Source organism: Rhinolophus hipposideros (assembly GCF_964194185.1).
Source record: "Rhinolophus hipposideros genome assembly, chromosome: X".
Classification (NCBI taxonomy): Eukaryota; Metazoa; Chordata; class Mammalia; order Chiroptera; family Rhinolophidae; genus Rhinolophus; species Rhinolophus hipposideros.
The window spans coordinates 126590058-126611569 of NC_138046.1; the positions used below are offsets into that span (position 1 = coordinate 126590058).

Sequence of the window (21512 nt, forward strand, 5' to 3'; positions counted from 1 at the left end):
TTCTTTTCACATGTAGACTTTTACTCCACGAGTGTATTTTTAAGTATTGCAGGGGGGGTGAGCTTGCATTACTTATTATCCTCAAGGACAGCCCACTGCCCCAGCCCTGCTTCACTAACTTTCCATCACTTCGTAGCTCAGGTTCCGAGATATAATACCATCAAAAGTCCATCTCGAGGCCCTGTGGCCCCGTGCATGGCTGTGTGTGTGCCCTGAGCCATAAAACACAAGTCAACATCTATTAGAACCATTGCATTCCATATGTATATATTTTTTGAAATTTTTTTCAAAAATTTCTTGGCTGATAAAAAGAAATTTCTTGGCTATCCTCTGTCTTGCAGAGGATTTTGGAAGTTCTCACATTCTCTGAACAGCCGTTTTGGTTTTGGGGTTGTCATTGGAACTGCATGGAATCTGCCACTTTGAGGTGAATTGACAGTTTTATAATATTGGTTCTCCCCACCCTTGGGTGAAGGAGACCTCCACTTAGTCTCTTCGAATGTGTTTCCTGCAATTTTGTAACTCCTTCCGCAGTAGTCACATGCTCTTTGGTTAAATGTTTCCATGGGGATGTTAGAGATTTTTGTTGCTATTGCAAATGGGATCTTTTTTTCATAATTACAATTTTCAAATAGGTTTTTCCAGGTGGATAGAAATGTTGCTGATTTTTGTGTATTCAGCCTGTATCTACCAATGGTGCTGAATTTTCTTCCCCATTGTTCAGTGTTTGTATTAGGTGGGTGCAAAACTTATTGCAGTTTTTGCAATTATTTTTAACCTGTTAAACTGCAATTACTTTTGCAGCACCCTAATAGATTCTCCCCACGATAGAGATAAATTTACCATCATCCTCATCATATAAACTCTTCACTCCAACCACATAGAAAAGCAAAAACACACATCATGATAATGCTAAATTGTAGGATGTATTTTTTTTTTCCAATCAGTCAGAGGACAATATTCTTGAGAGAGTCCCCTATGCTGTCCGAATAAAAGAGAGAGGAGCAAACTTTGTTTTGTCTGTTCAATTATTTTCCTCCCAAATGAAAAATAGAACTACTGTATGATCCAGCAATTCCACTTCCGTGCATTTATCTAAAGGAAACAAAATCACAATCTTGAAAAGACATATGCACCCCTGTGTTCATTGCAGCATTGCTGACAATAGCTGAGATATGGAAGCAACCTAGGTGCCCATCAGCAGAGGATTGGATAAAGAAGAGGTGGTACATATACACACTGGAATACTACTTGGCCATGAAACAGAATGAAATCGCCATTTGCGACACCATGGATGGACCCAGAGGGTGTCATGCAGAGTAAAATATGTCCGACAGAGAAAGACAAATACCGTACGATCTCACTTATATGGGAAATCTAAAGAACAACAACGACAAAAACCTCAACTCACAGATGCAGAGAGCAGATTGGTGGCTGCCGGGGGCAGGGAGGTGGGGGTTGTCAAAATGGGTGCAAGGGGTCAAAAGGAAATAGTAATAATATGGAAAATATATATTGTTTAGACATACACAGCTAAGATAAAACGAGATGACACAAAGTGAGGAATATAATCCACACGAAATTCAGTATAGCGTTTGCCTTTGATGGGGACACGGGAGACGGGCTATTCGTAAGCAGAGTTATGCTACTGCAAGGCACTGATGCTCGAATTCCCCGTTGCGTGAACTAAAACATAAAAAGGCTCTGCTTGGACAAAGACGGTGGAGGGATACGACACAAGCACTAAGGTCCACCCAAAATCTGTCTTTGATTTCTCTTTTTCTCTAATTGTATAGGCCTTCCGTGGGTTTCTAGAATAATTCAGCACAAGCTAATACAGGACGAGCGGACGGTCTGTCTTTTGGACCACACCGTGGGTCCTTAAAAGCGATGCGCTTTTCCTCTTTGTTGGTTCAGGGGCTCTGCATTTCTATTCCACTGGGTTTCTCAGTGGAATCCCCCAGTCTTTATTCTTAATATTGTCGTCTGCGACGCCTGATATTTCCGGGGCGGGGGAACCTTGCAAAAAGTCTCTCGCTCTGATTTTTTAATTTCCACTTTCAAGTTTCTGGAGGTACGTCATGGATCGAGATGGGTTTTCCATTCTGGAGATTGTCCGTTATGCTTAAGTAGTAACTTTCTTTATCCCCAGTAACTGGTTATCCCCAGAGGGTTGTTCTGTCTGACGTGGTTACATAAAGCCACTTTCTCTCGGTGACTATGGGTCTCGTGTGTCTTTTTCCAACTCTCTCGTCTCAGCTTCTCTGTGATATTATATTTCCAATGTGTCCCTTGCTTGAGAGCATATAACTCATCTTAAATCGCTTTATCTAATGCGTCTATTAACGTATTCATTAAAGCATTTTACATCTACTGTAATTAGGGTACATCATTCCTACTATTTCTCTCCCTCTTTTTTTTTTATTCTTTCCTGACCGCTACTTAATTAATCAACTTCACTTTGCTCTTCTGTCTCGTGTCTTTGACGAACGTAGGACTGATCCACGCAATTTCTATTTTTAACGAGTTCAGTTTAAAAATGTCCCAAATCCAGCAATATTAAATCACTACCACTCAGTTCTTCTTCTGCGCACCCTCCCTGTTATTATTTCCCAGTGCCTGGCTTAGAGATTTAATTGTCTTGCTGTGGATGCCAGTTTCGTGGGGTTTTATTGAGCAGCTCATGATGATTAATTTTAACCAACACTGTTCCTTGCTTTCCTATTCACCCTTCTGCGTTCAAATTCCTTCTCACTGCAGCTGCTACTTCTTTCAGCAAGGGGACCAGGTTCACCCCACGCAAACTCACACTTACAGGAGGGACAGGACTTGTATTTTCCCATTTCCTGGCAGGAAATGCCTGTTCTGGGCTTTTCGTGTACACGGAATCATATAATATGTCGTTTTTTTTGTGTCCGGCGTGTCTGTCTCTGCAGTGTGTCCTCAGGGTCCGTGGTAGGGAGAGTCTCAGCGCCTGCCTCCTTTCCCTGGCTGCATAATATTCCACGGTGTGCACGCACCCCATGCTGTTTATCCGTTCGTCCACGGGCGGACCCTTGGGTTGGCGACCGTGACTGATGTACACACATTTTGGGGGAGTCCCTGGCAGCATGTATCCAAGAGTCAAATTTCTTGCTCATGAGGCCACTCTATGTTTCCCTTTCTGAGCGAGTGTCAGACTGCTTTGCACAGCGGCTGCCCCATTTTTCATGCCCCCGAGGGCTCCGATGTCTCCACATCCCCGCCAACACTTGTCCATTTCCATGTTTGGATACCTGCCACCCCAGCGGGAATGCGGTGACGTGCCACTGTGATTTTGACCACTTTCAGGTCCCTGATAACTAGGGTTTGCTTTTAACGCCCGCGGCCCGGCCGTTGCTCACACATTCTTCAGGCGGCCTACGGCCCTGGAAACACCCTCCCACGTCCCTCCAGAATCACGGGCTGTGCAGGGCGCAGCCTCCTCCTCCATCACTCACCCGAGCTCGGCTTCTTGGTGGGTTCTGTGAACGAAGAGCAAAAAATACATTCAATCAGCATCAGGGAAACAATCATTAATACCCTAAAAAAAAAAAAAAGGTGACCGTTCCAAGGCACTAAGAAGTCACCGATGCGAACACACGTCCCATTTTGCATTCAGGGGGAAAAGCAAATCAGAGACGTCACCCGTTAAATCCATGCCCGCCAGTCTGTCCCGGAGCCATGAGGGGTGGGAGGCTAAGGGCCCGGCGTTCATGAGGCGGCTCGTTAGGAAGTACGTTTGAGCAGAGACTTTCGGGGGGTGGCGGGGACGAGAAAGCGAGATGTCACAGTCCTGCCGGGACACCCCCTTAGCCACAACCATCCAGGGCAGGTGGCCGTGTGTCTGCAGAGCAGAGGCACAAGGGGCAACACAAAACACGGAGAGAGGCTCCTGGCTTCCAGCAGCATGCTTCTGTCCCTTTCCCGACTGTGCTTTATTCACTCAACAAACGTGGACGCAGTTGTCCGTCGGCGCTGGGACTGAGTGAATGGACACCTGCTCAGCCTCTCAAGTGACGGCTGTACCTGCAGGTCAGCCCGGGAGGAGGTGGCCGTCACGGGGACACGGTCGGGCCTGCAGAGCGTGGTCGCCGGGCTGGGAGCCGGGGTGGGGCCGTGGGAGCCAGGAGACGGCAGGCGGACAAGGGGCGCCATGGGCAGCGTCCTGACAGGCAGGGGAAACTGCGTTTGGAAGCCCTCTCTGCAGGGAGCACTGCGTGTGCAAGGTCCATACACGCTGCCGCTGTGCCAGGGCCGCCCTCCTTTTCACGGCCTCTCACAGGCCACATTGCACTCGCCCGTTCCTCTGTGGGTGGGTGCTTGGGCCGTTGCCACCTTTCGGCTCTTATGACCGGAGCTGCTCTCAACAAGGGCTGGAGCCCTTCTCTTCGTTCTCCCGAGTGTCTGCCGAGGAGCAGAATGGCTGTTTCACGTCAGCGATGTTTTTCTGTCCATCACATGCCTGGCACGGTGCTGCCTCGGAGCCCAGGGGGCCGGCCCCCTCGCACACCTGTGTCCTGTCGTGGGCACGTTCCCCTTTTTCCACGCCACCCGCTGGCACTGCCGGCTCAGGCTGCGTTTGGCAGGCTACCGCCAGCATGCCCTCTGGAGAGGCTGCCAGTGTTTGTCCTCCTGCCACGCTCACCCCACTGCCGTGCAGACCGGGCAGGACGGAGCCCACACCGCCGTCGCCTGGCGGGAAAGCGGTGTCTCCACGTGGGTGTGTGTCCTTCAGATTTTCTGCGGCACGGACGCTAATGGCACATGTGCCTCTTGCCCCACACGTAGGATCCGCAAAAGCCTCCGTTAGTGGGGAAGCCCAGGGAGGGCAGTGGTTTCTGTCATTGTGCCTTGGCTGTGCTTCTCGGACCCATGTCTCGGGCGTCACATCCTTTTCTCACTTCCCCTAAGAAGCTGCATCGTGGATCCACCCGGAGTGACCAGAGGTTGGTGCTGTTGGCAGAGCCAGCGACCTCCTGTGAGCAGACCTGCAGCGCCCTGTGCCTGCGCGTCCAGTGCTTCCCTTTCAGCCAGCTTGGGACCCCCGTGCAGCCCAGGCGGCTGGCACACCTGTGCTCAGCTTTCCGGCCGAGAGACCCCACTGCTGGAAGGCAGGCTGGCTGGCTCAGTTGCTGGGTCAGGGCATCAGACAACACAGTGTAAGAACGAACCGATGTGGAAAAAACCACAAAAGCCGCCAGCATGTGCCCAGACCTGAGCCTCCTGAGCTATGCAACTGAGCTCCCCACCCATGGCGTCCTTGGCTAAACGACGTTCACGGCCGCCTGCCATCCCGTGGGAAACACAGAGACCTCAGTGCCCGGGAACTCGCCATCCCAGCCTCCGCTAACCCAGTGACCTCCCACCCACTGGCTGTCCCACCGACGCCACAAAGACCAGCTCCCCGTGACATATCGGCACTCACCAGGGTCATCCAGAGCGTCGGCCAAATCAAAGTCGCCTTGACCTGTTGGGAACACACAAGGCGCAAGTCACACGGGGCTGGGACAGACAGGCAGGGCCCCCACTTTCTGCGCTAGGCGGCTCCCCAGCTAAGCCAGAGACCTTCCCTCGGTGCAAAGGTCAGTCCCACCCGGAGCTAAGTGGAGGTTCCACGTCCCCCTGACCTTTCCCCCTGCCCCGCCTCCAATGTGTCTGTCAAACCAGTATGTGACCTTTCCCTGCAGCCTGGTACCCCTGTCACTGCACAGACTTCTTAATTAAGGAAGACCACTGCGTCGCTGCCTTGAAGCAGAGGACACAGCGCCTCGGATCCCGGCTGCCTTGACTGCCCCAGCCAGACACATGGATGTTTTGCAAACGTAAACATCCACACGTCCGCAAACGTATGGCAACAACCACTGCGTGCCAGTCACACTGCTGGGTACTAGGCATGCGACAAGGAACCCACGCGTCCTCCCTCCAGGTCTTTAGCAGGAAGAGAGGCGTGAAGATACAAAGGCAGGGATGGGGAGCAGCGCGGAGCAACAAGGCAGCCAGCAATTCTACTCCCTGTGTGAGGCAGAGCTGGAGGGCTGCCTGGAGGAGGCGACACGCGAGCTGTTTCAAAGGCACTGGTGTTTTACTCACCAGGAGATGCTCTCACCCCCATTTTTAGCTCACGGGAAACGGGGTTCGGTTAGGACCTATAGGGCTAGAGTCGTGGATACTTTCATGTATTGCTCAGACAGAATGGACCTTGAATTGAGGCCCAGCCACAGGCCGCTTGGGCCTTCCCGAGACTCCCCCGGGCAACCCTTGCAAACACATAGCCAAGCAGGCCCTCCCCCCAGCACGCAAGGCCTCAGAAATTCTGTTTACATTTGAATTTCGGACGCACTAAAAATAACACAAGAAGTCTGCCATCTGGTGAAATACAGGGGCCGTGTTTTGGTTTTCTGACAGGGAGTGAGTCAGACAAGCTTGGATGAGGGGTGGGGAGCGACTGCTAAGAGGGCCAGGGTTATGTTTGGGGTGACGTGTTCTGGAATCAGACGGTGGTAACAGCTGCGTGGCCTGGTGAAGTTACCAAAATTCACCACACTGTTCAGTTTTCAACGATGGCCATGGTGACGTTTACGCGTGTGAATTTCATCTCAATTAACATATACCGGGGGTGCCCAAAACATGTATACACATTCTGAGAGATATCACGTATGTATTACTTCTTGAAGTTTGCCTTGAATTACGGTAGACACGTGTAGCATGGCATTCGCTCCTCTTTTCTGATTCACATTCTGCTATCGGCCCATAGCGAGAATTACAATGTTAAGACAGTCGTTTCCTTCCTTACAACGTGCATACATGTTTGTGGCCCCCTCTGTTCTGTATAGTTTTGAAGGCGCTCAGGGTGGGAGGGCTGCACGGGCGCCCTGTCCCACCCATCACAACGCTTCTCGCGTTTCTCTCCCTCCCTTGCCGCCTCTACAATGAGAGACACGCGTTGGAAAACCTTTGAGACCCTGACCGGCTTGACTCTCACATTTTGGTGAGAACCTGTGTTGACAGCGTTGCTGAGCTATGAGTTGCAGCCGTCACAGGTCGGCCAGGCAAAGGACACAACGCGGTCGGATTTGGACCCTCACCATGTTGTGTAAGCAGCCCCTCTGAGTACTTCCCAAACATCCCTGCACCCCAAAAAGCCACCCGTCCCCAGCAGCGGTCACTCCCCATCTCTCCCCCAGGGGCTCGTCACTCACCCCCTTCCTATCTCTGTGGAGGTGCCAGGTCTGGACGGTTCACATACATGGAGTCACACACTGGGTGCCCCCGTGTGCCTGGCATCTGTCACCCAACACCTCGTGACAGGCCCATCCACACGGCAGCCGGGATCAGCCAGGAATCCCTTCCACCCTCACCAGCGCCTCCCCGAGGAGCCCGGTTCCCTGGGGCCAGGCTCTGGGTCTCCGTGCGGAAGGAGCGGGGGGCCCAGAGCGGGCGCCTCCCCAGGCAGCAGCCTCCTGAGCCAGGAACAGCCACAGCATGTGAGGGCAGGGGCACCAGAGGTCAGCATGCGCCCATCAGCAGCCCCAGGGCCCCCTATGCCCCCAGCGGAAGCCGAAAGCTGGTACAATTACATGCCGAACCCCAAGGAGCCGTGGCGCCCCTCTCCCTGGCCGGGGTCCAGCTGTGCTCCAGCTTCTGCCAGTTCCTCGTAGGGGAAACGACCTGGCCCCTCTGTGCTGCGCTTGGCTCTGCAGCCACCATTGTCCAGGGTCTGGGGACAGGATGCGGCGTCAGCCTCCTGGGTTCCTGGGGTGTGGCCGACCCTGGCCCAGCCCTGTGCAGGCCCCCAGAGCTGCTCCGAGCACCCTGGTTGCGTTCCAGGCGCTCCCCTAGCTCACAAATCACTTGCCCCGACGACACCAACAGCTCCAGGCATCTGAGACACAAACGCCTGACAACCTCCTCCAGCCTGTGTGGTGTCCACGGCCCTGGTCCCACATAACACACACATCTGTCATCTAGCCTTACCCGGCCTCTTGGAAATGTCCTTGCATAACACGCTGGGCGCCACCTGTGTTATCCCAAAGGGCCACCTCCGGAGAGAAAGGTCGACGGATCCATGGGGACGTATGGTCCCTTTCCCTGGCTTGGCAAACAGCCCGGGTGTCCCCTTTTTCAGTGTGGAGGGGCTTGGGATGCCCCCTGGAGTGGCAGGAGTGAGGAGGGCCGTAGAGGACACTGCATCGGTGGGTACAGCTGTTGCCGTGCAGGGAGGCGTGTGTGAACGGGTCGCCCACGTGTGGGGCGTTCCCAGGTCCCCGACCTCCTTGCATAACCAGAAGGACTCTGGCCAGCAGCAGGCGCCAGGCATGGAGCTGGGCCAGCCGTGCAGGCGGCAGGGAATGCAGGGCCCCACACCCCGTGCAGGGGTCCCCGTGGGCTTCAAATTGTCACCTCTCTGACAGATTCCTCGGGTAGACGAGGCTGATTCTGGGGGCTCCATCTTAGGGAACTTGGCTGGCGTTGGGGGCTGCTCGCGAGGCAATTGTTTTCATTAGCCAGATTTTCCACTCGGAGTCTAAGATGCAGAACATAAAATCTGTTTCTCATTTATGTTTCTTTTGCTCAGCGTTTCGTCAGACCCGCAGGTCCCGGGGTCCGGAAATGCCCCAGATGGAGGCAGCCAGGGATTGCTGGGAAAGTGTTCTGCCAGCAACATGTGGCAGACGTGGGTTTAAAGGGGCTGAGCTGGTGGGAGGGAGGTCAGTGCTATCCATGCCCCCTCCCACAGAAAAGCTATCCTTGGGGGTTTTAAGAGAAAAAACCATGGTGGCTCAGGCCGTTAGAGCTCCGTGCTCCTAACTCCGAAGGCTGACGGTTAGATTCCCACATGGGCCAGTGGGCTCTCAACCACAAGTTTGCCGGTTCGACTCCTGCAAGGGATGGTGGGCTGTGCCCCCTGCAACCAGTAACAGCAACTGGACCTGGAGCTGAGCTGCGCCCTCCACAACTAAGACTGAAAGGACAACAGCTTGACTTGGAAAAAAGGCCTGGAAGTGCACACTGTTCCCCAATAAAGTCCTGTTGCCCCTCCACCCCCCACAAAAAGAGAGAAAACCAGCTCCTCGTGTGGCACTGTCATGTCTAATAGCCACACGCACGACGGCCCCCTCCCCAGTTCACAGCGGCCCCCTGTGAGATTCTAAGCTGCTTCACAGTAGAGATTTTATCCCTCGACGTCTCAACGTCTCTTCAGACCCCCCCAAGTCAACGTGGCCGACGGCAAGTTTGCAGAGCACACAGCAAGGCTGCTGTTGGAATAGTAACCCAGCCCAAGGCCGATGTTTTGCAGGAAGGGTACTTGCCACCCCAGAAACCATCCCTCCCAGCTTCCAGGAACCACTCACTGAATTATTTACTCTAGAAGAGGAAGTCAGCCCAGGCAGGCTCGGTGAAGAAGGAGAAAAGGAGAAAACACCATTAATGGCGAAACCGCTGGCACCCATTTCCGCTCTTACCCCAGCAGAGTTAATACACCAGGGATTTCATCCCCAACGATTACATCCATCCTGGACGTAGATCACATTATCCCAGCAACAATGTGCCTGCATCTGCTCCACTTTATGGCAGTTGCTTTCCGTCTCTTTGCATAGCATTTTATTGGTTTTCCCTGAAGCGTGGACTAATTTAATCCAAAGCTTCAGGGGTCTCCGCAAGCCCTTTAATCTAGAGGACCCGCTGGTCCTTGAGGAATTCCCTCAAGGGCAGGCACTGGAGCTGGGACTTCCTGGCAACACATCTTCTCTTCTTTCGGGCAACATGTAAGTTGCCCCTTTGACTCTGGCTCGATCGTTTTAAAATAAATGTTCAGAAAGCATAGGAGAGTGGTTCTTTCCCAGAAGGGGCATGTTTCCCAGAGCAGAGACAATAAATCACCTCTGCTCCCTCCTTCTGGAATAGCCGTGTGGCCACATCCACTCGGGTCTCTACTTTCTCAGGAGGTTTTTCACTTCCAGCAGGACAACATGTGTTCTTAAGAAGACGTGGGTTCTTGCTGTCCACACTTCAACATGAATAGCCACGGACTTACCAGCTGGCAGTCTCCCCGGGGGCTGCAGACCTTCGCTGGAGCCGAGCGGGTACCCTCCAGGTCATGAGGTGCTCCTCTGGCCCGTAAGTCCTCACGGCCCTCAGCAAGCTGCTGATAGCCGCTGAGCGTCTCCCCAGAAGGTCGACCAGTTGTCCCGGTTCCAGGCGTCCCAAGGGCCCTTTCAGTGGATTGCAGATCAAAGCCCTTTCTCTGCACCCGTGGAGTCTCCAGGAGGAGACGCATTTGGTCACAAAGGAGCCAGGAATGGTCATTCATCATGAAAGGCAAGACATCTGTCGTGAAATGTAGACTTCAGAAAAACGCTGCAGACTGCCCAATGAGGCATGATTGGGTGGGGTGTCGTAACCGAGCCTTCCCAAAGTGACACGTGCACCCAGATCCCTCAGGATGGGGGTGACACACAGACTCTGCGACAGAAGGTGTGGTTGGGCCTGAGAGGTGGATTTCTTACAGCTCCTGACGGGATCCTCAGTCTGCCGTTCCACAAACTTCACGTTGCAGTGTAAGGACTTTGTGTGAATTTCTGGGGTCCAGCATAACAAAATACCACTCATGGGGCAGCTTAAACAACAGATACATTTTCCAGTCCTGGGGGCTGGAACCTGAGGTCCAGGTGTCCCAGGGCTGATCCCCCCGAGGCCTCTCTCCTGGGCGTGTGGACGGCCCTCTTGCCCCCGTGTCCTCACACGGTCGTCCCTCTGTGTCCTCATCTCCTCTTCTTACAAGGACAGAGTCCTATTGGATCGGGGCCCACCCTAGTGACCTCATGTCACCTTAGTCCCCTCTTTAAAGCCCCGTCTCCAACACAGTCCCATTCTAAGGTCCTGGGAGTCAGGGCTTCACCATATGAATTTGGGGGAGGAGGGGACACACTTCCACTCACTAGAGACTTAAACTCGAAGCATTTGCTGGACCCCCCCCCCAGGCACCCTCAGACAGCCTGGTGGGGTTGAGTGGAGTGCAGGCAGCCACCATCCCATGGGCTACGATGGAAAGGAATACTCTTTGGCAGACGTATCTGAATGCAGATTACTCACTGTGGGCTGTGTCCGCACCCAAGCTGTGCCGTCAGCCTCAGGTTCTGCCGCAGAGCGTCTCAGACCCTCACAGACGTGCAAATCCGCGTGGAATCTGGGTGGCTGCAGAGTCTGGCTCTGCAGGTGTGGCTGAGGCTAAGACTGCCTTTCTCCCCAGGTCCCAGGGAACGCTGGTGCCGCTGGTGTGGGACCCTACTTCGGAGTTCACGTATTTACCGCAAATACCATCCTTAACTCTTTCCACCGTCCAGGTGACCGAACCCCCTGCCCCAGAGGCCAGGAGGTCCTCACCCCCAAAAGAATCAGCCTTGGTTATGGGGTGTCCAAGGAAGACCCGCCGGCCAGGCTGCTTGTCCCCACAGGAAGGATGGAAGGTGGCCTTGAACCCAACATGGGGACCTTTGTGGGTGGAGCCCACAAAGAATATATCACAAGGATAATAAACAAAAAATAATCGGAAGGAAGCATTTAAAGAAAACTCAGGACGCCTTCCTCTAATTTTAAGGGACTGTTCTTTGGGGGAAATGCACTCTTTTGCATTTTTTAAAAAAATCTTTTTAATTTGCTCGGGTTCCCCTGTTGTGGGGACAAAGCCCCAAAAAACAGTTTTCCAGGCTCTCGGCCTCACAATAGAAAAGTGCTGGCTCGGGTAGTAAATGGCCATCAACTGTGATCAGATGGCCAGCAGCTGTGGCTAATTGGCCGTCAGCTGTGACCAGTGAGCCATTGGCCACTAATATAACGGCTGTGGCTACGCTAGCAGAAAAGAATGGGGCTAGCAAGAAGATGGTGGCTGGCAAGCGCGGACTGCTGTTAGGCAGATTATGTAGATCCTGCTTCCTGTGTCTCCAGCCCAGCCGCCAGCGAGAATATATTGGTTTGACTCCCCTACTTATGGCTCCATGGGTGTTCCTTTTTGGCCTTACCGTGTCCTGCGTTCTTGGGCGGGGAGTGGGAGCTGAGACCCTGCACGACACCTGGGAAAGACACCCACACTCTCACCGCAGAATTCACTTTGCAGGAAGAGCAAAGCACTTTGCACCCATCAGGCCTTGGCTGTCAGGCACGATGCCATTTCCACAGCAGCTGCGTTCCCTGCAGAAGCAACCCCCTCAAGGGTTCTCAGCTGATGGTAATAGGGAAATTGGGGAAGCAAATATTTCATAGGCCTGGCCACGCCCCATGTCCAGCAACAGACAAACGTGGAAATGTGTCTGAGGGCACAGAGGCATGGTCTGGGAGAGGCGAAGAGGAAGACTGTCACGGAGCCCTTCTTCAAATCATCTCCAGAACAGGCCCCTCAGGCAGTACAAGTGGAAAGATGAAACCACACGAGACGGTGAGTGTTATCATCTGGCAGCTTGGCTACACGAGAGTGCCCAGCTGTGGGGTCCAACACTGGTCTGCGTGCCACTGTGAAGGTATTTTGTCCATGGGATTCACATCTACAATCAAAGGGGTGTAAATAAAGCACCGAGTGGGTGGGTGGGGGATGTAGGTGGGCCTCGTCAGATTTGTTGAAGGCCTTGAAACCAAAGCCAGGTCTCCAGGGAAAGAAAGGGGCAACTCCTTTCTGAGTTTCTAGCCTGCCTTACAGACTTCAGACCTGCCAGTCTCACAGTCCTGTGAGCCCATTTCTTAAAGTAAATTTAACTCTCTGGACAGATAGATGAGAGGCAGATAGATAGATGGATAGATAGACAGACAGTTAGATGGAAAATAGAGATGATAGATAGATAGATAGATAGATAGATAGATAGATAGATAGATAGACAGACAGATAGAAGATAGCTATAGGTAATAGATAGATAGATAGAGTCTCCCATGCTAAGACAGGGTCTCTCAAGTTCAGCAGTGGAACACTGGGGACTGGATAACTCCCTGACGTGGGGACCTGTCCTGTGCTTTGCGGGGACCTGTCCTGTGCATTGCAGGACATCGAGCAGTATCCCTGGTAACTGCCCACTTGATGACAGTCCCCCACTCTCAGCTGTGACAGCCAAAACTGAGGCCAGATATTGCCAAGTGTCCCCTGGGGGCAACGTCACCCCCAGCTGAGACGGGCTGGCGGCAACCCCTGTACCTCGGCTGTCACTTGGGATGTGCACATGCTGGGCGATGCTTCGGTCAATCTAGAGCCACAGAGCAGCCACCCTCCTGTCCTTGGACTACAGGAGGCCCCGGCAAGGGTAGATCAGATGGCTGGCGCTCATTCAGCATCTCTCAGAGAGATCCCTGACTTCAGCATGGGCGTCACCCGGGTGTGTCTTAAAATGCACGTTTGCCAGGGCCCCACCCACCACCCGTATGAAGCTCTCCAGGGGTGTGGATTCAGGTGGTGCCTTTCAGCCAGCTCCCTCCCAGGTGAGTCCTCTGTACCTCAATCACTGAGAATCTCTGCCCTAAATAACTGGGCAGGTTCAGCCCCATCGCCTGGCAAGGTGACAGCAGGCAGGTCCCGTGACCCATTTGTGGTGTGACTTGCACACCCATTGATTGGTTAGATCAAAGGATGGTCGATGGGCCTGAGGAAGGCAGCAGAATCAGGAGGGGTTCACCCGAGGGTTGTGGGGTGAGGCCAGTGTGGCCTGGCTCGTTGCCTTGGGCGCGTATGGAAATCGCTTCTTTTCACCATTTTCAGAACCCAAACCGACCCCCAGCTGAATGCAGCAAATACCGTACAATACTGCAGAGCCCCTGACGTACCTACACACGACAGAAAATACAGCTGACCCTTGAACAACGTTGGGGGTCCAGGCCACCAGCCCCCTACAGTCCAAAATCCACGTATAACTGTGGACTCCCCCAAATGTTATCTGCTAACAGCCTCCTGCTGACCAGAAGCTTTACTGACCGACCCAGAAATAGTCAATGACCACCTGTGTCACCCGTACTCCGTCCGACATACTCTATCCTTACAACAGAGGAAGCTAGGGAAAGAAAATGCTATTGAGAAAATCGTAAGGTAGAGGAAATACAGTTACAGTAGGCGTTGGAAAAAATGTTGTGTATAAGTGGACCCACGCGGGTCAAACCCGTGGTGTTGGAGGGTCACCTGTACTCAGAAACGTTGTGTATTGCTTTCAAATACTATAAAGAATATTATTGGGGGTTTTGTATTATTATTATTTCACTCTGTGGTGGAAAAGCAGCTATACGCAAATGGACCCAATTTTTAGTCGTGTGTTATAAGAAAAAATGCACAATGCATGTGGAAGAGAATGTGTGTGTGTATGTGTCTGTGTGTGTGTGTGTGTGGTTTCCTTTTCTCTCAATGAACCAAACATCACAAGCAGCCTTTTGGGATTTACTTGTCGTTTTATCAGCTTTTCGGAGGCCTCATTCTGTTGCATGTTCTATCCAGCCCCTCCTGATTTCATAGAGAGTCGTAATTAAATGCAGAGGAATTTCAAAGGCGCCAAATTGTAAATCACCCTTTTTCTAGGACCACCATAGGATTCTTATTGTGTATGAATGGCTGGTTTCTCTTTATACATGTACACGAATAATTTAATCATCAGTATTAAATAGACATTGAATAATTATAAAAATGACGCCCAGTACATTGACTGGAATATGAAGGAATTCCCATGCAATGATTCCGGGTGGAACAGACTGGGGGAGGCCGAGTTCCCTGAGGGAATACAGTTATCCCAAAATTTTTCCTGTCACACAGGCTGCAAGGATAAGTCTCAAAATGCTTTTGTGGGGGCTGGGTTGGAGGCTGGCCATCTGCGTCTGACCGAGACATGGCCGTCTTGCTTCTGCTTGTGTAAATGTAGGACGTCCCAGCTCCCTGAACACGGAACCACAGGGTCCACATGCCAGGTAAGGTACACAGGTAACGAGGATGAAAAGGACGGCCGGGCTCTGACAAGGCTTGTCTGGCCACCTCTGCCTCTGGCTGACTCCTCACCCTTAGACACACACAAACAGGACCAACCGGAAATGCCATACGCCTGTCCGTCTGAACGCAATCTTTTAATTCCAAACCGACAACGCTTCTCACACTTGAATTCCACCAACAGGTCATTCCCTGCAACTCAAACGTGAAAAGGACCCAAAGGACCCTGGTGCAATGGCTGTTTTAATCCTACCAACGACATGGGTTTGTTATCATTCCTGCACAAGGTCCCCACCCAGTAGGGCAGTTTTGGGCGTCAACAACTCTCATGACTTGAATTGGCCACCAGGGAACGACGGCATCCAGGAAAAAGGGTCCACATCGGAGCAAAGGCTGTCACTGAAGGAAACCCACTCTTGGTAAGCCATCTCCCACCCCCCAAAAAACCAACTTGTGTTTCACCTCCATTTTTGGCGTTCGAAAACCACCCAAACGAATGAGTTAAAGCAGAGACAGGACATTTAGAAAGCCCAACACGTCCCTTCCTGCTTCCATCAGCGAGCAGAACAGGCCACTCTTTAAAGACACGAGACACACCCGAATCAAAAGCAGAAACACACATCGCTGCTAAGTGCTGACAGCACACATCCTTCGTTTCCAGGCCCAATTTCCGGACCCCCACACGGACACCTGCCTGCTCGCCTCCCAGCCATCCTTCTCGGTCTCCTTCCTAACCTCATCTGGAAAGTTACAGCCCTGTACTCCCGTGGAAGGAGTTTTGAGACGTGAACCACACAGAAATCCACACCCACACCCCTCTCCTTGAGAGCTCCGCGTCTCTTACCTCGGGCATGGATCACAAAACACAGGAAGGTGAGCCAGACGGGCCCCCGCCAAGCTCTCATCCTGGGCATGTAGACGAAAGGACCTCCACGGAGGCCTCAGTCAACTGGCTCTGAGCGCGGCCGGCCCCCTTTGGCGAGCTCACTTCTGTTTTCCCAGGAAGAGAGGGCGATGGCTTTAAGCGGAAAGTCTGAACCCAGCTGGAATCCCCATGGGCTCAGTGCTCAGAATGCAAACAGCACAGCCAGGAATCCGTGGGACAAGTGCGTGCACGCTGAGGACGGTCGCAGAGTGAGCCTCCCGGAGCCCCGACGGCCAACCGTCAGGACGCTGGAGAAACACGCAGGCGCTGAGTGCCAATGGGCACCCTGGGCTCGGGCAGCCGGCACCCCGCTCAGAGGCTGTGCTCCCTGTGGGCGTGGGAGGGGCCGCCCTAGCGCAGCAGAACACACCCTGGCCCTGGCGTCCCCAAGAATCCTCCTCCAGGGCGGTGTCAACACAGCAGGGCCAGACGTGGCTGCAGAAAAGATCAGCCCCCAGCCCTGCGTGGAAGTCTTGGCTTTTGCAACCAACACGCTCCGTGCCTTCAAAGAGTCACTCTGACCCGGGCCTCAGACGCCTGACAGTTCAGTGAGCTGCAAACGGCACAGCTGTGACTCCCATTCAGGTCCCTGAATCGTGACGTGTGGCTTTCGCCTGGCCGTGCTGCTGGGAGCAAGCCCAAACCCAGCTCTGCGAATCAGCATCAGCGGTTACACTGAGCGAAAGGGGGTGGAGGTGGCTGGGGAAGGAAGAGGAGATGACCACCGGCAGCCTGTTTGTCTGCAGTGGCTTGGGGAGCTGGGGAGTGAGGGGTACACTCAGGAGTGGAGTCCAGTGCATATCATCAGGTTTAGGCTCAGGATACTTCCAGTTTTCAGTGACTGAAGGGGACATCTGTTTCCTGAGCCCACGACTATTCTTTATGTTTGAAAACCGAAGCGCCTTCACTGAACTACTGGGCGATTACTGACTTTCTGTAAAGCACACAGCTTGCATGAGATATGAGGCTGCGTCAGGCGACCTTAGGAAGTAGACGGTAAGTGTCATGGGTTCGACTGTGTCTCCTCAAAAACATATGTTGATGTCCTAACTTCCAGGACTTCACAACGGGACCTAGTTAGTAAATAGGGTCTGTGCCGATGGGACTGAGTGAGGGGTCTGAGATGAGGTCGTCCTGGGTCAGGGGGCCCTGAACCCAATGACAGTGTCCTCATCAGAGACAGAAGAGGAGGGACACAGACACAGAGGGGACGCCACGTGGAGACGGAGGCAGAGATGGGAGGGAGGCGGCCACCAGCCCAGGGACGCCTGGAGCCCCCAGGAGCTGGAAGGGGCAGGAGGGACTGTCCCCTGGGGCCCCCGGATGGAGCGTGGCCCTGGGACACACTGATGGCAGACTCCTGGTGTCCAGGATGGGGGAGGATGGGTGTCTGCGGGTTTAACCCTTCATTTGTGGTCATTTTCTTGTAGTGGCAAGAGGACCCTAATACAGCTTCCTTTCATGGAAACAAAGAAAAGTGGCATTTTACTTTGGCACTGAATCCAGTCAGCGTCCCCCACCCGCGGCCCCCCCAATGCTGGCATCATTAGAGTATTGTCAATGCCGGGATTTCAAAGCTATTATTGTAAGTAGACCAGCCTCTGTGCAGTCACACACAGGACTTTGTGAAGGCTTCCCGCCTGCAAACAGCAGCTGGGCCAGGACACAATTGGACACTTCTGAGGACCGGAGCTGAACCAGACTTCTCCCCGAGGCGTGTCTCAGTTCCCCGTGACATGCTGACCTGCATGGAAATGGCACACATTCGCTTTCAAAGCAGACGGACACACACGCAGCCCGGCTTTTCCACTGGCCACACAGTGGGGGCGGGAGAGAAACATGAAGGGCTGAAGGGAAAAGCAGGGCTCTCGCACCAGATGAATCGGTGTTTCATGACCGCCGGAACCACCCAGCGGAGGGGAAGAGGGGCCGGCCGAGGTGAAGTTTGAAATAATTATTAACTGCTCTGCCCTCGCCAAGACCCGCTCTGAGTCCGGGGTAGAAATACACCGCCGCAGCTTTCAAGCTCGACCTGATTTTGAGAAAGGCTTCCCTTTGTTGTTGCATTTTGATTCCGTTCCACGAAAAAGGCAAAAATGGATGAACATACGTTGGAAGCATTTTATGTAACTACCAAACTTTTTACATCTTCCATTTGAAATCTCTCCGGAGAAAAAATATGGCCTGGTCACAGAGTCCAAACGTTGTCCTATTTTCACAGGGTTTTTTTTCCCACCCCTTAAGGTTCTGTGATTGTGTGTAATTTATCCAAACTGACGCATAGATTAATTCTTATGTGCTACCTGCTCCAAAGAGGCAGGAAAGAATAAAAAGTCACAATTTGCAAAAGGCTTTGAACCCCTCTGATAAATGACGTAAGTGTCCAAGAAAATTAAACATATACATAGTGGTTGAGCGTTTGAAAATCCCCACAGAAGCTGAACTGAGGCCAAAGCCACATAAAAAGAGACATGAATCTGCATGGTTTGTGCTTTTTTTCTGCCACCTAGAAATGTGTGTATGTCAGATGGTGTAAGTTGCATTTCTTACCCGTGGGGAAAACATGGATTACTCAGTCGATGGTTTGGGAAGAATGGGCTTTTCGCAGGTGGGAGGACTGTATACAGAAGTTCTTCCTTATTCGTTACACAAAAATGCACTCCTGGGAATCAAATATTTTAATGTTAAAAAAAAAAAAGGCATAAAAGTGCTCGAAGAAAGTATGAGTTCAAAAAAATAAGTGGCAGTATGGCCGGTGCTTTTCTAAGTATGGCAGAAATCCCAGACACCCCTAACTAATTTCACTACATAAAAATAATAGGAAATCGAATAGGGACTCCACCCCTGCAAGCGCCAAAGGTGGGTCCACAATAATGTACTTCCAAAGATACTCATTGCAGCATTTTTTTGATAGCAAAAAACTTGACCACAGCTTAAGTTGGTTGGTTAAATACCTTATAACCTAGACGTGTCATAAATCCCTACTGTGTTACTGTCTCCCATTCGCCCTCAAATAAATGTTTTTTTCCTGATTTCAAAACCCGTTGGGCTGTGTTTTCATTGGATTAACTTCCAAAAAATGACAAAACAAAGCAATTTTTGGGGGGGCCAAAATATTTAATGATGCAATAAACCACCTCATTGAAAATCAATTATCCAAAAGGTCCACTTTTGATAAAGTCGTATGTATTTCTTTTATGTCAAGGGAAATTAAAAATGAGTCTGGAAACATGAACACACACCCTCCATAAAAAATAAGCCTACTCACATATGTCTTAAATGCATAGATTTCGGATGAGTCATAATTTCATATACTTTTAAAAAAAACCCACTCTTTCACTATTCTTTATGTTAATGAGACCTACATGCTTATACTATAGTTGAGTTGCTTAGAAAAATGCCAGTGTTATTCAGAGAGCAACAAAACATTCTTATGCATTTTTAAATTATTATAAAGCAAATCAGTGTGCAGAGTCCTTTGATTGGCGTGGAAGATGAATATTCTCTGCTATCTTTATAGTCCCAGCGTCCCTTGCTCGTTAGGGACTCAGGCTTACTGGCGAAACGCAGACAACTGGTCAACCCTGTCGCTTAATGGATGAGAGAAGATGTGTGTGACGTGTTGTTACATCCACTAGAATCCAGAACGTCATGTCCACCGCTGTACACACCTGGGCCACTCCGTAGGTATTTGGTCTCAATCACTGTTTTACCCTGTTTCATATACTCAAAAGTTATCCTACTGTCAAGAGACAGAAATATAACTCAGAGGCAGAAAAAAGAGCCAGACGTCAGTCCCCACTGATAGCTTGAGATTGAAGCTCGGAAAGCTGTTAGACAAGCTAGGGGAGAAGGGACCAGTGGAAGGATGGAGGGACGCCACAGGTGCCCGTCCCCCCAATGTACTGTCAGTGTCTACGAGTTTCAAAGTGGGAAAGACCCAGAAGCAAAGGCTGACACCTCCATCCTAGCCCTTTCCCCAAATCTGGCGATTTGTGATGGCAGCCCACACAGTCTCTCAGCAGGGAGAGACCTGAGTGAAATCTGGCTTTGGTGACAAGCAGTGGCTCTTAACACTCTTAGTAGTGACACAATTATGTTGTCCCATGAAATTGGCATTGTCTGGCGAGGGGTTCTAAGAGTTTTATGTTAGCGTGTCGGTACCGAAGGAAGCATATGAAGATATCGTAAGTTTTCATAAGAAAAACACAAAGCTCTACGCAAAGGTCTTTCCAAGCTGTTACATAAAAGCATGCATGTTGGAAGCGGGGCAGTGTGTGCGTTGCCCTAAGTGGGGAAATTTTTCCAAATATAGAAAAGCCATCATTTATTGCAAGGAGGAAGGGATGCTTTCAGTGCATTCCAAGCGGTTAGAAATTAGTTAAGGGGACTCTGTGCCACACAGCAGTTTCACCCCTACGTTGCATTGATCTCTCATATCACAGCAGTTAAAAGATTTTGGAAAGAATGGTGCAAAAAGTTAACAAATTTGTGGTCTTCACCCCCATGGGAGAACAAAGGGGAGTAGCTGAATGCTGACAAGTCCTGTCCCAAAGGTGACAAGTGAAAGGACAGGGTCAAAGCATGAAAACCTCAGAATTACAAGCAAGCATTTAGATTCACCACTTGTCATGTAGCCCCAGGAAAGGGACCACGGGATGCGTGTCACCAGTCTCCATATCCTTCTTTAAAAGTCATTCCATAGCAAAACATCTAACTAAAAAGCACATAGTTTCTAATTTCTTTTTATTAGTCTGGCGTAAAAATATCCAAACGAACGGAAGGAATTTTGAGGAAACTAATTGCAGGCTTACCTCACTTTGTAAAACTGTCAATGCCAGAGAACTTCACATGTGATTTGTGAAGGGCCTAAGGTTTCTGAAATTTGACCATCGTGATGGTGTGGGAACGCCTACGGCCCTCGGAGAGAGGTGAGTGTAATTACCCCTCTGGATTCAAAACTCATTGTTAGTCCACATCGGCGACCTGGCACGAGAACAAGCAAACCCCATCGCAAGATGAAAACGCCGAATCCAACTGGCACGAAGGCAGAACAAGACAGAGCTGGTCCCGGCGGGGCGGGCTCTGCCTATGCAGGCATCCTTTGGAGGCAGGCAGGCAAGTCTTAGAGTCCTGCTGGGAACGGTGGGCTGTTCCTGCTGCCAATCTCCTCTACTTCTCCAGAAGAGTCTGTTGAACTGCCGAGGATAGAGAGACAAGAAAAGATTCCACAAGGCGTTCCCCGCTTTCCCCCCCACGCACGTGAATATCTGCCTCTTCAAAGTTTCAGCAGCGGTGACTCTGTTTCTGGATAAATGGGCTCAAACCACCTCCGCGCCAGAAAGCCAACGCTAAACCTCATCTGCTAGAAAAAAATCATGGTGTGATGCAGCTACTTCAGGAAAAACGGGTACTTCAGGAAAGGTAGAAAGAAAATGAGAGAAGGTATTTCCTGCCAGCAATTTCTCTGAGACAGTTAAAAAAAAAAAAAAAAAAAAAAACCTTTATAATCTACAGAATCAACAATTATCTAACGAGGGTCCTTGGTTTGCGTTCATTTATAATGATTTGGGGCTAAGATTTTCTGATCACTTCACGTACATTCTGGAAGTCTATTTTTGCATCTTT

General features: G+C 51.3%; 2 protein-coding genes across 7 annotated transcripts in view; both read right to left on the reverse strand.

The window, feature by feature from the left end:
• Positions 1-17205, reverse strand: part of XG (Xg glycoprotein (Xg blood group)) — a 35489-nt gene extending 18284 nt beyond the window's left edge. For 3 of the 5 annotated variants that reach the window (XM_081042310.1, XM_081042311.1, XM_081042309.1), the window contains exons 1-3: positions 15804-16485; positions 5447-5488; positions 3480-3503 (exon numbers count right to left, since the gene is read on the reverse strand). In XM_081042310.1, coding sequence (XP_080898436.1) covers positions 3480-3503; positions 5447-5488; positions 15804-15873 — 136 coding nt within the window. In that variant the 5' untranslated portion in view covers positions 15874-16485. Of the gene's footprint in view, positions 1-3479; positions 3504-5446; positions 5489-7995; positions 8639-15803 lie in introns of those variants that run through there. The other 2 variants (XM_081042307.1, XM_081042308.1) reach the window with 2 other exon arrangements.
• Positions 17206-17992: 787 nt separating this feature from the next.
• The window catches only part of CD99 (CD99 molecule (Xg blood group)), a 31765-nt gene continuing 28245 nt past the window's right edge, over positions 17993-21512 (reverse strand). For both annotated transcript variants that reach the window (XM_081042313.1, XM_081042314.1), the window contains exon 10: positions 17993-21082. In XM_081042313.1, coding sequence (XP_080898439.1) covers positions 21057-21082 — 26 coding nt within the window. In that variant the 3' untranslated portion in view covers positions 17993-21056. The remainder of the gene's footprint in view (positions 21083-21512) is intronic.